The 14,290-nt window shown below is 40.0% G+C and overlaps 3 protein-coding genes across 3 annotated transcripts; all 3 read left to right on the top strand. All coding sequences in view use genetic code 12, as the record gives it.

Moving 5' to 3' along the window:
• Positions 1-197: 197 nt before the first annotated feature.
• On the top strand, positions 198-1,472 carry PSN45_000235 (uncharacterized protein; the record flags this gene model as incomplete). Its single annotated transcript, XM_006687664.2, has 1 exon — positions 198-1,472. One exon carries the CDS (start codon positions 198-200, stop codon positions 1,470-1,472), a length of 1,275 nt encoding a protein of 424 aa, XP_006687727.1.
• Positions 1,473-1,764: 292 nt separating this feature from the next.
• On the top strand, positions 1,765-2,427 carry PSN45_000234 (uncharacterized protein; the record flags this gene model as incomplete). Its single annotated transcript, XM_006687663.2, has 1 exon — positions 1,765-2,427. One exon carries the CDS (start codon positions 1,765-1,767, stop codon positions 2,425-2,427), a length of 663 nt encoding a protein of 220 aa, XP_006687726.2.
• A 284-nt stretch (positions 2,428-2,711) lies between these two features.
• TRA1 (transcription-associated protein 1) lies at positions 2,712-14,261 on the top strand (the record flags this gene model as incomplete). The annotated part of the gene is made up of 1 exon (XM_066157422.1): positions 2,712-14,261. One exon carries the CDS (start codon positions 2,712-2,714, stop codon positions 14,259-14,261), a length of 11,550 nt encoding a protein of 3,849 aa, XP_066013519.1.
• Positions 14,262-14,290: the final 29 nt, after the last annotated feature.

The following is a 14,290-nucleotide window of genomic DNA, read 5'->3' as shown; positions in this document are numbered from 1 at the left end:
CAACCTAATATTTGTACGATCCGTCACGCCCTTTTAACGTCTTGACAAAGTTTAACTCTGCCTGACTGCGATAATAATCGCCATTGAACAGGTTGAAACATAGGTCCATCACTATACATAGCGGTCCTTACCTAAATCCTCATCTGATACATAATCTAACTGTTTGTCTTGATTTGCCGCCACTTCCATCCATCATCATGTCTGGCAAATGGTATCTCCCCACACCAATTGTGGTTGTCAGAAACATAATTTTGTTGATATTCTTCTTATTTGGATGTGTTTCCATCGTATGGACACAGCGAGTGTTCCTCTTTATTTTGAAAGACCGTCCCAAGTACAGACATAGTATGATCAATCTCACCAAGAGGCATTTCCTTCAACTCTTTACGTTTGTGATATCAATATTGAATTCTACCACGATATCTATCACCTACGATCCTTCCAAGTTACCACTTGAGAATTCTTTCAGCCAATTGCCCGGTAATTTGATTTCCACCTCGTTGTCACCCAACTCGGTGATGATCTCCAACCACCAAATATACACAGATTGGTTCTATTTGTGGTTTTTAAATTATACGTCCAGGCTCTCTGAATTTGTGTACATCATTATGAAGGACATGTCAAAAACGCCCATCTTGGGTTACGGAATGACCAACTTCAACTTCATGTTTTTATCCAGAAAATGGGACGAAGATAAAATCAAGCTCACCAGTCAGCTACTCGAAGTGGATGCTAATGCTCGAGGCTCGGGGCCTGCTTCAGGTGTTAGACATGTGACATCGTTTCGAGCTACAACTAGTGTTAGCGATGTTCAGTCGTGGCCTAAGGAGAAGGTAAGTGATGACATATCTCCTTATCAAATACTATTGTTCCCAGAAGGCACAGTTCCTTCACTAAGAACAACCAAGAAATCAAGAGAGTTTTGTGATGCTAACAACTTGCCCCCTTTAAAACATGTGTTGCTTCCCCGAATCAGAGGGTTATTCTTGGTATTGCGCAAGTTAAGAGGAACCGTGGAAGTGGTGTACGATATAACCACTGCTTATGGGGGATTGAAGGCGGGTGAATTTGGTGAAGATATCTTCACGTTAAAGGGATTGTTCTTGTTGAGTAGGGGACCTGAAAAAATCAATTACCATTTCCGAAGCTTTAGAATTGAAGATATACCTTTGGGTGATGATGATGTTGCCGATGTCGACCTAGTGGACGAGGAGACTTTAAAGAAGTTTGAGAACTGGCTCTTCCAAATCTGGTATGAAAAAGATGCCCTTATGGATAGTTTTTACAAGCATGGGTCTTTTGTGTCTCCAAATAGTTCGTCTAACAATACGGTAGAGAAGGTCTCCCAACATACTGTCGAAGGAGGAGTGAAATTGAGAAGTGTCTTGGAAATTATCCCCGTATTTGGCACTGCTGGAGCCACCGTTTTGCTCTTGGTGGGGTTATATCGTTTATTAAGATTTTTTTTCTAGATTTTTTATTAGTATGAATATATGAGCCTATGCATTTGACTGCGAAAACTCTGAAACAAATCTGAAACACCCCAGATGTGCATGCTTTTCATACATAATCTGAAACACTAAACTTGTCAATCTTCTCATATTGGTGGTTTATATAAGAACTGCGTACGAGGCTCTTAGTTCCAATGGTCCCCAACCTTTTCTCTTATTTTTTGAAAATATGGTAAACTTTGCAGCCAAGATTCCCGCCGTTGTCTTGTGCATTTGCGTTTTCATTACCAATTTCCTCTTGGGCTTCCTACTCATGAGTTGCTACACTTCCACTGAAGCTTATTCCAGCCTATTCTTGACCAGATATCAGTTCAACAAAAAGGAGATGCTGATTGTTTCTTTCAACGGAACTGAAACCACCGAACTGGATTTATCGCTGTTCACCCTTTCAATTGGATACTTGAGTTTCTGTGTTTCCTATGATGGCCTGGTATCGTGTACGACATTTGATAACTTGGGAAAGTTGAAGACCTATCCAATTATTAGCGTTGATACAGGTGATAAAAACACCACAATTGACTTGGTCAAATTAGCAAGAAAATTCAACAATATATGCTATCCATATGTACTTATGTCAGCTATGATAATGGCACTCGCATGTTTGGCACTTAACGCTTGGATCCTGGTTCCACTTTTGCCAGGAAAACTTCTTGTTAGGAAGATGATTGTGGGTGTCTCAGGTATTGATGCCATGGTGTGGGGAGTTGGGTCAATGTTGCAGCATCAAGCAACTAAAGCTAACCAGGCGCTTGTGCCATCTGCGTCGATGAAGTTGGTACAAGTAAAAACCGGCATCAGGGCTGAAGCTGTCACATGGACGGCTTTCTCATTTTTAGTAGTAATTGCTCTTGGAAATGGAGTTTTATTGTTGAGAGAGTTAAGAAACCAACTCAAAGCTACCTCAAAACTTTATTGAATTGGTGAAAATCGCCATAGATAGAAAATTTTATCTTCATACTCTGAATAAACAGAAAATTATGAAAAGAGGTATTGTTATCTGGCTTTCATGACTTTTCAACTAGCAGTACTTGTGGGACTTCAATTGGACGCATGATCAAGGTAAGACCTTTACATGGAAGCAGTACACGTGACTATCACGTGGAATTCACGCGATAAACTCGAATATTTGGCAGACCCGATTCCCACCTTTTTTTCAACCTCAGAAAAACAAATTTGTCGCTACCAAGAAAGTAAACTACAATGTCCTACAAGTCACAGCTAGACACGTTTGTGTCGAGGCTCAACGACAACGATGACTATAAGGAGAAACACTCCATCTTAAGAGAGTTGTTGGACATGATAGAGACTTTCAATGGTGCTGCAGAATACGAATACTTTTTATCAAACTTGATTCCAATCTTCTTGAATTATTTGAAAGAGGTACCTATAGTGTTTACATCCCAAGCACCAGAGCAGAAGCTTCGTAATTCGGTTCTCGAGATCATACACAGATCAATTATGAACGAAACTTTTCAACCTTACTCAGAACAAATCCTAGACACGTTAACCACCATTTTGGTTGATGAAAATGAAGACAATGGTGTTTTATGTATGAAAATTATCACTAGTTTGCACAAGGCATACAAAGCAAACTTGGGAGAAAAAGCCCAAGGCTTCATAGATGTGATTTCCAATATCTATGACAACATGCCGGAGACGGTGTCAAATGTGTTCAGTTCCAACGCTTCAAGCACACCTTCTCAAGATGTCGACACCAAAGAACTGTCACCTACGTCATTTGGCGAGGAAAACACCTCTAAAACATTGAATAACGCTATGCATTCCTTCAAGACGTTGGCGGAATGCCCCATTACCATGGTTTCATTATACTCATCCTATAAGAATTTGGTTCAGACTTCGTTGGGTGTTTTCTTACCCAAAATCGTGAACCTTTTAAACTTGCAAGTGGAAGAGCAAAAGAATTATAGAGAAAGCCCAGAGAACGAAAACAAGGTGGTGACGTCGATTTCTCCAGATATCACGAACAGACAGGCCTACAGTGATTTCATTTTGGGACAAGTCAAAGCTGCCTCTTTCTTGGCCTATGTGTTTATAAGAGGATATGCCAACCAACACTTATCACCAGAACAGGCCAAAGTTGTTCCTGATGTGATTTTGAGATTATTGCAAGACTGTCCGGCCGAGTTATCTGTTGCCAGAAAAGAACTTTTACATGCTACAAGACACATTTTGTCTACACCTTTCAGGTCTCAATTCATTCCCAAGATTGAGCTTTTGTTCGATGAGAAAATCTTAATCGGTGAAGGCTTGACTGCATACGAAACTTTACGACCATTGGCTTATTCTACGGTGGCAGACTTCATTCACAACGTCAGAAATGAATTGACTCCTAAGCAAATCTGGCTCACAGTGTCGATTTACTGTGACTTGTTGAAGGATGACAGTTTGGCCTTAACGGTTCAAATCATGAGTGCCAAGTTACTTTTGAACTTGGTGGAACGAATCATGAAAATGCCAAACAAAGGGGAAGGTCGTCAGTTGTTCATGATTATAATTGATTCTTATGCCAAAAGATTCCACAGTTTGGACAGAAAATATGACTATATTATGAGGGTTCACAAAGAATTTGAAAAGAATAAAGCAACGAAGGAACAAGAGTCAAAAAAGGCCGTTTCTAGATATTCATCCAAGAAGTCTTTGGGTCTTGAAGCTCCTATAAAGGACATTAAATTCTTGAAGGATGTGGATTCTGCGCCCGTTGAAAAACCCAACGACGACGATGATATTGTTATGAGGGATGCCAACGGAGACTTGAATGGTGACGATGAGAGAGAGCACGATGGTGACACAAAGATGGATGAAGACCACGAAGAAATCATCGATTTGTTCAACCTCGAGTCACTCTCTCCACTCAATGCTTCATCTACCGTTAATTCAGATATGTTGAAGGATGCTAGATATCTTTTCAGGACTTTGATGACGTTTTTGAAGTCAGTAATCTTTGGTTTGAAGAACTGTAATCCACCTATTCCCCCACAACCAACTGCTTCTGATCCTAAGAATGGTGGCCAAACTGTCAACTACGATAAATGGAATGAGTCAGCGAAAATCACCTCTTTTGAAGAAGTGAACATCTTACGAGAATTGTTCAGAAGTGGGATTAGCTGTTTGAGATTCTTCTCCATCTCCAAACCCAAAGCCGCTCCTCAAACAAAAGCATTTGACTTTTCAAGTGGAGGTCCTAACTTGCCCATAACGTCTTCAAAAGAAGAAAAAGATTTAATGGAAATCTTTGCCACGATATTCATTCACATTGACCCTGCATCGTTCAATGAAATTGTTGGAGCCGAGTTGCCATTTCTATTCGATTCAATGTTGGACAATGCAGCCTTGTTACATTTGCCCCAATTCTTTTTGGCTTCAGAAATCACTTCCGCCAACTTTTCAGGTTTATTGATATCGTTTTTGAGATCCAAGTTGGGTGAGTTAGGCAAGTTGGATTTGGTGAAGTCAAATATCTTGATAAGACTCTTTAAATTGTGTTTCATGTCTGTGAATTTGTTCCCAACGACCAATGAATCTGTCATTTTACCTCACTTGAACCACCTTATTTTGGAGTCCTTAAAGCTATCTACCAATGCAGATGAACCAATAGTGTACTCATACTTGGTGAGAATCTTGTTCAGAAGTATCAGTGGAGGAAGATTTGAAAGCTTATACAAAGAAATCATGCCTATCTTACCAGTTTTACTTGAGAGCTTGAACAAAATGATTACTAATGCCCGTCGTCCATATGAGAGAGATATTTACGTCGAGTTGTGTTTGACGGTTCCTGTAAGACTTTCAGTGCTTGTTCCTCACTTGAATTACTTGACAAGACCTTTGGTACACGCTTTGAATGGTTCGCAGGAGTTAGTAAGTCAAGGTTTAAGAACTTTCGAGTTATGTGTTGACAACTTGACTGCTGAATACTTTGACCCAATGATTGAGCCTGTCACTGATGAAATCATGACCGCTCTCTGGAAACACTTGGAGCCAGTTCCTTACCACCATCAACACTCACATACTGCTATCAGGATTCTTGGTAAATTGGGAGGTAGAAACCATAAGCATTTTAAACCTTACAGCCGATTACAATCCCAAGATGCTTTGAATCACGAAGTCAAAGCTTTGTTCCTGATCCATGGGTTAGATGGTGAAATACCTGTATCAATCACCCCAGGTGTTGAATCGGCAATTAAGTTGTTGGAAGATCAAAGAATCAAGCTTCACTACAGGGTTAGCGCGTTCAAATACTTGACTTCCATTTGTAAATTACTCATCGATTCCACACCAGTACCTGAAGATTTACCAAGTTATATTTCCAAATGTGTTCAAATCTTGAAAGAAGAAAAAGTTGAGGACGAAATTGAATTGGAAGTCTCTGATGTGAAAGATGCTGGAAAATTGGATATCCAACAAAAGCTCTTCAGCAAATTGTTAGAAGTTCTCTTCTTCTCTATGTCAGTCCCTGAATTGAAAGAGGAAGCAGGCAAGCTCATTGATGGTATCACAGTGCACTTCACTTTAACTTATTTGAGGGTCTCCGTTGTGGAGAAGCTCAAGAAGGAAAGATCTTTTTCAGTGAAGGACAAAGAAGGGAAAGTGTACATTAGTGAGAATGCATTCCTCAACGCATTGAACTACGCCTTAAGCTTCTGGGATAAGGAAGTTAGAGATAAAGGTGTTGAGACCATCAAGACCATTCACACTACGACTGTCGCAATATTCGGTTCCGATGAAGACGCCTTGTTCTCGCCATTTTTCAGAACCATCTTCTACAGGTTTACTCATTGTTGCTACAGCGAGTTTTACTACACGAAACTAGGAGGAGTTCTTGGTCTCAAGACCATGGTAGAAGAGTTGACTATTCCAATTAGTTGGTTTTCCAAACGTCAATTTGAATTGGTTAGATCCATCTTCTTCATCGCAAGAGACACTCCCGATACTGCCCCTCGGATTGTCAGAGAATTAGCAGAGGGTTTGGTGTTGAGTATTCTCCATGACTGTAATGTCGATATGACGAAAGAGACTTTGTTGGAGAAGCCATTCCAAACTATTGTGGGTGCTTTGGTGTATGATCTTGCTAGTGCCAACCCCCATGTAAGACAGTTGTCTCAGAAGTCTTTGAAAGTATTATCTGATACTACTTCTGTCCCAATTGCTACAATCATTGGCCCTTGCAAACAGTTACTCTTAACACCTATTTTTGGAAAGCCGTTGAGAGCCTTACCATTCCCAATGCAAATTGGTAACATTGATGCAATTACTTATTGTTTGAGCCTTGATGAATCTTTCTTGACTTTCAACGAGGAGTTGAATAGACATCTTTTCGAGGCTTTGGTATTGGTTGATGCAGAAGATGAATCATTGGCCAATGTGCACCGATTATATGAGCACAGAACGTCCAAACAATTAATTGAATTGAGAGTGGTTTGTATCCGATTATTATCTCTTGCATTGACCAGACCAGATTTCTCTTTGAGTTCTGCTCCAGAAGCAAGAATTAAGATCTTGGGTGTTTTTTTCAAGGCACTTTGCAATAAATCTACTGAGATCATTAATGCTGCCTACTTAGGGTTAAAATCAAGTCTCCAAGGAAATGCTAAGTTGCCTAAAGATTTACTTCAGAATGGTCTTCGTCCAATGTTGATGAACTTGTCTGACCACAAGAAATTAACTGTATGGGGCCTTGAAGCTCTTGCTAAACTTTTGGAATTATTGATTTACTATTTCAGAGTCGAAATTGGCCGTAAATTGTTGGACCATTTGATGGCATGGGCCCAAATAAACACCCTCAGACATATTTCAAGCCAGGATCTCGAGAGTAATCATACAGTTAAGATTGTGATTGCCATTTTGAATATTTTCCACCTTTTACCGGCTAAAGCATTCACCTTCATGGAAGAAATCATCAACACTCTTCAATACTTGGAAGGACATTTGGACCGTCACCTAAACTCACCATTTAGACCCCCAGTTGCGAAGTTTTTGAATAGATTCTCAGAAAACACCGTTGAGTATTTCATCAAGAATTACAAGAATAGAAAGTTGGGCAATATGCTTGCTCACTTTGTTGGATTGAGTGAGTGTTCAAATATCAGAGAATTGATGAAGGAGAAGTTCAGTGAAATCACTGACGACTTGGAATCTGAAACTGACTACGAAGTGAAAGTTATCAAATACGCGAATACGGTAGATCTATTGGAGGCTATGAGTGAGAATGATAATGAGTGGTTCAATGAACAGAAGGATTTGACCTTGAAACTTTTCAAAATGTCTCAAGATGTATTGAATACCAATGAAAATCTGGCTTCATCTGCATATTTCCAATCCGATCAAGCCATTAGCAAGATTCAACGCCTAATAGTCCGTTTCATGAAACAGAACCCCGCAAACGTTGAGCTTTTATTCTTGGTTATTGATGAAATTTTCTTGTCCGATAAAAGAGTACCTACTCTTGTTGAAGATTTTATTTTCCAATCTATTGTGTCGTCAGAAGATACTGTGTTCAAAGCAAAATACTTGGAGAATTGTACCAAATTTATTCTGAAACCAGAATCTCATTTAGGTGCCAAAATCTTCATCTTAAAGAAGGTATTCAACTCTATCATTTTGTTTGAAATAAAGAGAAGTGGCGGACTTGACGCTTTCTTCAAAGGTAAGAAATCGCCAGTTTGGTTGAAATCCTTTTGTGAAGACATCTGGAGATCCACTAATGATATTATCACGAGCCATACTTCCGGAAGACTCGATAGATATAGATTCCAACTTTTGGAAGCTACTGCAATATTGATTAAGTGGGGATCGCATCACATCAGTGAATACAGAAAGGACATCATCAAGTTCAGTTGGAATTACATTAAGTTGGAGGATAATATCACTAAGCAAGTTGCCTATGTGACAACCTCTTATTTTATTTCGGCTTATGAGACTCCAAGTAAGCTTGCTACCCAGGTCTTCGTGGCTCTTCTTCGTACGCATCAAACGGACTCCAGACATCTCGTCAAACAAGCATTGGATATCCTTGCTCCAGTAATGCCAGAAAGAGTCGAAGGAGATACAAGTTTAAGCTGGTTGAAGTGGCCTCGAAGAGTTATATCAGAGGATGGATTCAATGTGACTCAAGTGCTCAATGTGTACCAGTTCATTGTTCAACATCCAGATATCTTTTTTGTTGCTAGAGAACATTTCATTTCCAACATCATCACTGCAATGGGTAAATTGACGATTTTAGCTAACCCTGCTGTTGAGAATCAAGTGTTGGCTATTGAATTGGCCGAGTTGATCTTGAACTGGGAGGAGAAGGCGAGGTTAGAAGACACTTCCGTGGAAGAGTCAGATGAGTCAGACGAGGACAAGCAAGTCAGTGCAGATGACTTCACGACATCTCCAAACTATAAAGCGCCTTTGGGTCAAAAAGAAGCTTGTGTAACTTTCTTGATCAGATATGTTTGTATCAGTCCCCAAAGAGCATCTGAAAGCGAACTTGGCCAAAGAGCTTTGGGTATTTTAAGCGACCTCTTAAGTCCTAAACACTGGAATGAAGTTTCCGTCAAGTTGAGCTTCTTCGAAAAGTTCTTACTTTCTAATGACTTAAATTCTTCTAACTTGTTGGGATATTGCTTAAATGCCTTGGAAGTGTTGGGTGTTGTTTTAGAATGGAAGACTTCGGAATGGATATTGAAAAATATTGCTTACTTCCACAAGTTACTTGAGAAGTGTATTAAATCCGACAATCACGATATCCAAGAAGCTCTCCAAAGAGTTTTGAGAACCATTTTGCAAGCCATTAATGATGAGCAAAAGGTCGAATTATCTGAGGATATGGACACCGAGGTTAAGGAATTCGTGGATTTGTTAGCTACCACTGTTGCTGAGGATTTGAACGAAATGCCATCGGTTGCTGCTGGAGTCACATTATCATGGACTTTGGCTAACTACATGCCCAATACTTTGGATCCTCTTTTGCCTCTTATAATGAGAACATTCAGCAAGTTGTGCAAAGATCACATCACCATAACTCACCAGGGTTCCCAGTCATCATCATCCGGCGATTCATCTACTGAATCTGAAGCAAAAATGACTACCAGGTTGTTGGAAAGAATATTAAACTTGTCGTCAATGAGAATATCCAGCTTAGGTGACCAGAGACGTATTTTCCTTTCCTTACTTGCCCAATTAATTGAAAGGTCTTTGGACAAGGACACCTTGGAGAAAATCATCAAAATCGTCAAGGGATGGGTGTTTTCTCATACAGATTTGTTTCCTACCACCAAAGAAAAGGCTGCAATCTTGGCGAAGATGATGGTGTTTGAAATCAGAGGTGAACCAACCCTTTCGAAAGAGTTCTATCAAATAATTGTGGATATCTTTGAAGATGATGCATTTAGCAATACCGAACTTACTGTGCGTATGGAACAGCCATTCTTGGTGGGAACCAGATCTACTGACGTCTCTATTCGTCGTAAGTTGATGTCCTTGTTGAACAAGAGTTTGGAAAAGGATATTAACAAGAGATTGTACTACGTGATTCGTGAACAGAATTGGGAATATTTGGCCGACTACCCGTGGTTGAACCAAGCCTTACAATTGCTTTATGGTTCTTTCGATAGCGAGAAGAAATTGGAAGTTGTTGCCGATGAGTATAAGATGGCACCTTTGGATTCATTCCCCTTCACTGTTGATAATGAAATGGAGGTGGATCTGAGTGAAGCCTTAACTGATATTTTGAGTAAGCACAATGAGTTTTTGAGTGAAATCTCTCAGTTGCAAGCTGGTGAAGTCTTGGAACCTTTGATTGATATGTTCTATCAAAGCAGTGAATCTGTACACAAAGCATGGTCCACTGTGTTCCCAGTTGCTTTTGAATCCATTGCCAGATCCGAACATCTTGACTTCACCAGATTTTTGGTTGTGTTACTTTCTAAGGATTATCACACTCGCCAAATAGACAGCAGACCTAACGTTGTTCAGTCTTTGTTGGAAGGTATTTCGAAATGCAAAGAACTTCAATTGCCCCCATTCGCTGTTGAATGTCTAGCTGCAAACTTCAATGCCTGGGCTCATGGAATTCACATTTTGGAAAACATTGAAGAACAATCGGTCAATGGAAATGCTGAAGTTCGTGAAGTTACACAGGATGCCTTGGCCAAGTTGTTCGCTACTTTAAAGGAAGACGATATGTTCTATGGATTGTGGAGAAGAAGAGCCAAGTACTCAGAAACCATCTCGGCTCTATCTTTTGAACAGATTGGTCTTTGGGATAAAGCTCAGCAATTGTACGAAGCTGCTCAAATCAAGGCAAGAAGTGGTGCACTTCCTTATGGAGAATCCGAATACGCTCTTTGGGAAGATCATTGGATCTTATGTACCGAAAAGCTTCAACATTGGGATATTCTCACTGAACTTGCTAAACATGAAGGATTTTCTGATCTTCTTTTAGAATGCGGTTGGAGAGTAGCTGATTGGAACGCTGACAGGGAGACATTGGAACAGACTGTCAAAAGTGTCATGGATGTTCCAACTCCCAGAAGACAAGTGTTTGAAACCTTTCTTTGCTTACAAGGCTTTGGACAGCAAAGACAAACTTTGCAAGATTTGTCCAGATTGTGTGATGAGGGCATTCAATTGGCTCTCAGGAAATGGCACGGTTTACCTTCAAAGTTCAATAATGCCCATATTCCTCTTTTGCACACATTTCAACAGTACGTGGAATTTATGGAGGCAAGTCAGGTTTATGCTAGTCTTGTTTCTACCAATGCCCAAAACTTGGATGTGAAGTCACAAGACTTGAAGAGAGTGTTACAAGTCTGGCGTGAAAGATTACCAAACATTTGGGATGACATTAATATCTGGAATGATTTGATCACTTGGAGACAACATGCCTTCCTGGTAATCAATGAAGTATACATGCCATTTATTCCAGTTCTTCAACAAGCAAATACTGGAAGTAATGCTAATTCGTATGCTTATAGAGGTTTCCATGAAATTGCTTGGGTTATCAACAGATTTGCCCATGTAGCTAGAAAGCATGGAATGGCTGAAGTTTGTATCAGCCAGTTGACCAAGATTTACCAACTTCCAAATATTGAAATTCAAGAAGCCTTTTTGAAGTTGAAGGAACAAGTTAAATGCCACTATCAAAATCCAAATGAGTTGAACACTGGCTTGGATGTCATTAGTAACACTAACTTGGTATATTTTGCAACTCAACAAAAAGCTGAATTCTTCACATTGAAGGGTATGTTTTTGAACAAGTTAAATCAGAAGGATGAATCCAATAAGGCTTTTGCTACGTCGGTGCAGATTGATCTCAACCTTCCAAAGGCATGGGCTGAATGGGGTGCTTTCAATGATCGTAGATTCAAAGAGAATCCAAACGATATGGTGTATGCTAACAACGCCATCAGCTGTTACTTACAAGCTGCTGGATTGTACAAGAATGGTAAAACCAGAAAACTTCTTACCAGAGTTCTTTGGCTTATTAGTTTGGACGACAATTCGGGCACTTTGACTCAAGCGTTTGAAAACTTCAAGGGTGAAGTTCCAGTTTGGTACTGGATCACCTTTATTCCCCAATTGCTTTCGGCGTTGTCTCACAAGGAAGCAGGATTAGCAAGACAAGTTCTTATTAGAATTGCCAAGAGTTATCCACAAGCCTTACATTTCCATCTACGTACTACTAAGGAAGACTTTGCTGCTAAGCAAAGACAGTACGTGGAGATGAATAAGCTGAAGACAGCTGATGAGAAATCTGAAAAATCTGACAAGGAAACTGCTGAAGAGAAGCCAGATGAAAAGGTCGAGAGTAAGGATGGAGAAACTAGTGAATCTAGCGATAAGGAAGAAAAAGAAGAAAAGGAGGAAGCTGACAAAGAAAAAGAAAAGGTCGAAGAAGAGGAACAAGAAGGAGGAGGAGAAGGAGAAGAAGAAGGAGGAGAAGACGAAGAAGAAGAAGAAGAACAACAACAACAAGAAAATGGTACAAAGGATGATGACCCAATGAATGAAGATGATATCAAGAAGGAGGCGGAAGCAGAAAAATCCACTAGTGAAGAAAAACCCGATGAAAAGAATCATGATTCAGGAGCAGCTAAGGCTAACCAGACTCCTATGGGATCTAGAAAGTCATGGGAACATGTTGACGAGATTATGGGAATCCTCAAGACGGCTTACCCTCTTCTTGCACTTTCATTGGAATCGCTTGTTGATCAGATCAATCAACGTTTCAAGTGTACTGCCGACGAAGATGCTTATAGATTGAGTGTTGCTTTGCTTAACGATGGTGTTCAATACCTCAACAGACTTGGAAACCCTAGAGATGATGCCAAGTTACCCCCTGTCACAGAGGCCAACATAACTAGATTTGCTGAGACTGTTCTTCCTAAACAAATCAGAACCGAATTCGAAAAGGATCTCGTTGTGGAGAAGCCAAACCTTGAAACTTATATCATGAAGTTACGCAAATGGCGTGATAGATTGGAAGACAAGCTTGACAGAAGATTCCAAGAGGTTAACCTTGAAAACTTGTGTCCTCATTTGAGCGAGTTCCATCATCAGAAATTCGAAGACATTGAAGTCCCTGGCCAATACCTTTTGAACAAGGATAATAACACTCATTTCGTGAAGATTGACAGATTTTTGTCAACTATTGATTTGGTGAGAGGCACAAATGCTTGCTATAAGCGTTTGAGAATTAGAGGCCATGATGGTAGCGAGCATATTTTTGGAATTCAATTTCCTGCTGCTCGTCATTGCAGAAGAGAAGAGTCACTTTTCCAGTTGTTCCGTATTTTTGGTGATACTTTATCGAGAAAGGTTGAAACGAGACGTCGTAACATCCTGTTCACATTGCCAATTGCGGTACCACTCTCTCCACATATTCGTATTATCAATGATGACCCAGCGGATATTTCTCTTCAAAAGATTTATGAAGACTACTGTCATCGTAACGGTAAGAATCGTGACGAACCTTTCATTTACACTATTGAGAAATTGAGAGCTGCCTTTGATCCTCGTTTACCAAAACCTGAAATAATGAGTATCCGGGTGGAGATTTTGAGTTCCATTCAAACTCTTTTGGTACCATCCAATGTTTTGAAGAACTACTTTGTCGATAACTATCCACTCTTTGAAGATTTCTGGTTATTCCGTAAACAGTTCACATCACAGTATGCTTCATTTATCTTCATCACTTATATGATGTGCGTGAACACCAGACAACCTCAAAAGATTCATGTGAATAGAAAGTCTGGTAATGTTTGGACTTCGGACATGCTTCCTTGCAAGATTGCCAGCAAGAATGCTTCATTGGACGCTTCTCAAGGTCAAAGAGCAGCCCCATTATTCTATAATGCTGAATTAGTTCCATTCCGTCTTACTCCAAATATTCAGAAATTAATTGGTGAAACCGGTTTGGAAGGTATCCTTTCGGTTTATATCTTGGCTATTGCGAGAGCATTAACCGAACCAGAATCAGACTTGGAGCAATACTTGACCTTATTTGTTCGTGATGAGGTTATCTCTTGGTCCAGTCAACAAGACCCTCCACGACCAGTTCCTAAAGACAAGCAGTTAAGAGAAATTGTTCGAGTGAATGTTGACATTATTATCAAGAGAGTTCTCTCTGTGGGTCACATCTCTTCAGGTCCTACGGTTGCAACCCAAAATGTATTGGAATTAATCTCCCAAGCAGTCAACCCAAGAAATTTGGCTGCTGCTGATACTTTATGGATGGCATACTTTTAAGTGTGTCTCTATTTCGTTTCATTTTCAGC

The sequence above is a fragment of the Yamadazyma tenuis genome, chromosome 1 (assembly GCF_029203305.1).
Source record: "Yamadazyma tenuis chromosome 1, complete sequence".
Taxonomy (NCBI): Eukaryota; Fungi; Ascomycota; class Pichiomycetes; order Serinales; family Debaryomycetaceae; genus Yamadazyma; species Yamadazyma tenuis.
Note: the sequence above shows the minus strand (reverse complement) of the source record. Positions and strands in the feature narration are given on the sequence as shown.